Source organism: Propithecus coquereli, unplaced genomic scaffold (genome assembly GCF_000956105.1).
Source record: "Propithecus coquereli isolate 6110/MARCELLA unplaced genomic scaffold, Pcoq_1.0 Scaffold131, whole genome shotgun sequence".
NCBI lineage: Eukaryota > Metazoa > Chordata > Mammalia > Primates > Indriidae > Propithecus > Propithecus coquereli.
Window position 1 is genome coordinate 6139089 of NW_012137303.1, and position 3149 is coordinate 6142237.

The following is a 3149-nucleotide window of genomic DNA, read 5'->3' on the forward strand; positions in this document are numbered from 1 at the left end:
CCTCCCAGAGTGCTAGGATTACAGGCGTGAGCCACCGCGCCCGGCCAGCAGAGAATTTTTTAACACAGTATTTTGCTTTAGATGCTTTGGGCTTTCTATTAATAGATTTCTTTACAAAGTGTGTGTGTAAGGGGATTATCATTCTAGAAAAACTCAGGAAAAGCCTAGAAAATTCAGAAAGAGAGAAATTCTTATGGGATTGGTTCTCTGGCACTAAACACATTATTCTGATAGAGAAGCACCCCTCCCCCACCAAATACAACGTGTGCTGCATAATCCTGGTTCAAATAGCTACCGAAAGAAGAAAATCGTTAGTACCAAGGTAGTCCTCAGAGTCTGTTCTTTCTAGATGCAATTAAATTTAGGGAGAAAGGAGAATAACCACTTAGTAACTATTTACTTTGTGCTAGGAATGGTATTAGGTGGCTTACATGCACTACTGAATGTATTCCTTTCATCAACACTATGAGGTAGACATGATTATTCTCATTTAACAGACTAAAGGTCTGAGGGGTCAGGTGCCCAGGGTGAATTGGTGAGTCCAGATGCAAACCCACGTCTACCAGACCCCAAGGGCATACATCCACACCACGTGAAGCTGATTTCCCCATTCAAGAGTTTCGGCACCTTTATCGGCTATCAAAAAGCTCAACATGCCTGAAACATGATTATAACTTCTACCATCTACTTGTAAATCCTACAAAAACGAAAGTTGTTCTCTTCCTGCTTAATTGTTTTAGTTCATATGGTCAGCAAAAATATGTGTAATAGCAGGATAAATTCATTAAACAATGCCTTTTGACCCCAATGAGTTGGGCATATCTTTTAAAAATAACAAATAATAATGAAGAGTAAATGTTCATTAATTTACAGGACGTCACAATGGTGATAAAAGACTTCCCTGTTTCTCTTCATGTAAACACCCAAATCAATATTCCTAACCCTTGGCCTCATGGATGCTATAAGACTACTTCTAAAGACCCGGTGGACCAGCAGCCAACTGACCTTTTTCCCCACCTTACCTAGGACTTTAGGGCCATCCTGGCTCAGAGTCAGGTTGGTGGCTGAACTGACAACACCATTTTCTAGACTAGAATAAGGCGGGGAGAGTAGAAAGGCTACTCCACAGAATTTAAACGGGGCTTCCCTTTTAGAAAGTAACACTATAGTTAAAGAACTAATATGGAGGGATACTACTTTTCCTTATTTATATATTATTAATGATGATGTTTTAGAATAATACCCTTTTCAATAGGCACACATGAAGGAATTAAGCCAGGCAGGGTCCTTGAAATAATAATTTGCCCACCACTGCCACTTGTTGAGAAACCCTTTTCACTGTGGCAATCTAAAACCAACCTTGTAAAACACACTATGTAGAAAATTCAATAATAAAAAAAGGACAATTTCTTTAGAAAATTCCTAAAGTATTAGCTAACATATCAAAAGCCAAATCTCTATAGCAATTATTTATTCATTTATGACACAGAGTCTGGCTCTGTCACCCAGCTGGTGTGCAGTGGTGCAATTATAGCTGTTACCTCGAACTCCCAGGCTCAAGTGATCCTCTCTCCTCAGCCTCCTGAATAGATGGCACTACAGATGCGTGCAACCACATCTGGATAATTTTTAAAATTTTTGTCGAGGTGGGAGGGTCTTACTATATTGCCCAGGCTGGTCTTGGACTCCTGGCCTCAAGTGATCCTCCCGCTGTGGCCTCCGAAAGGGCTGCAATTACAGTTATGGGCCACCACACCCAGCCTCTAGCAATATCATTTAAATGCTAGATTACACTGTTCCTTCCTGGCTATCCATATGAACCCCTAAGTATGATTTAAAAAAAAAAATAACAAAAATTAATGCTTATGCTTATCAAGTTTTAGCGTTCTCTCCTGGTTGCACAGGCTGACACACCTGGCAGAGTTTTGACAAAAGCTAGTCTGTATCATTCTGTTTGGGGTTGGATGGCTGTTCGTGTAGATCCTTCACATGCACTTGTCAAGCACACGCGAGGTGTCACTCCTATCGGACACGAGAGTCCAGCACCACAATCAGTGAGAATGTAGATAACAGTACCCTTTGTTGCTATTCCCAAAGTCAAGCTGTACTTCCTTTATTTTAATGAATATGCCCTTGCAATTTAATTTGAGGGAAGAGATAATAAATAAACTAAAACAATTTTGGAATTACATGGCCAGATAAATATCAGTTATCTTTTTTCCATATGTTAAATCATTGCTATATACTTTCTTTTTTTTTGAGCACTTAACAATTGTGTTGGAGAAAGGACATCAAATGATGCTTAGAAATGTGATACACATTTTCATTTCACACTCCATCAGCTTTTACAACTGTAGCTCAATGAAATGTAAGAGAGAGCTTGGCAAACAGCCATATTTACCAAGGTATAAAATAGGGGTCAGGTTACTTTTTTATAGAAAGAAAAAAAATGTTTAATTTTCACTCCCATGACTAAAGTAGATATCCAGCTAACACCCTACAAAAAGGCACCATAACCACATATACGACATGGTTTAGTGCCTGTTCAACTGTACGTTTTTACTATATTATAAACAGCTTTGTAAGGCAAGAAAACACTCCTTTCCTCATCCCTTTCCCTCAGGAGCTACTGACACAGAAACATACTGGATCAGATCATCTTCGATGCTAAATCTTCCACCTGCAAATAATGGCTTTTACCCTCTGCTTCTAGCCTGGAAGAAGAAACAGCTTATTCCCTTTATAGGCAGAGAAGCAAAGCTATAGGCATCAGCAAAAACACATCTTTCTAATTCAGATTTCAATCTGTCAGAAAGGATTAAAGCCTCATGCATACATAAAAAGGGAACTATAAATGATAACAGAAACATGGTCTGGAATCACTGTGCTTCCACAGCTGCCATTTTACTAGCAGGGTAGAGAGGAAAGCATCTTTTACTTACCTTTGTTAAACCTGAGACTTCTCCCTTTGCTAACGGTTTGCTGATGGATGGCGTGTATACTTTGGCGTCCGATACTGGCTGCCCTTTCATAAAATGTTTTCCTGATTCATAGATGTCCACTTCAACCATTTTCCCCATGAATGAGGAGTTCTTTGGCACTAAAACCTTGAAAAAAAATTTTCCCAGAAGGCTTAATTTTTAAAAATA

The 3149-nt window shown here is 39.2% G+C and overlaps 1 protein-coding gene across 1 annotated transcript in view; it reads right to left on the reverse strand.

Annotated features, from left to right (window-relative positions):
• The window catches only part of CDKAL1 (CDK5 regulatory subunit associated protein 1-like 1), a 712360-nt gene that overhangs the window by 32964 nt on the left and 676247 nt on the right, over positions 1-3149 (reverse strand). Inside the window, exon 14 of the mRNA XM_012638567.1 lies at positions 2943-3107. Coding sequence (XP_012494021.1) covers positions 2943-3107 — 165 coding nt within the window. The remainder of the gene's footprint in view (positions 1-2942; positions 3108-3149) is intronic.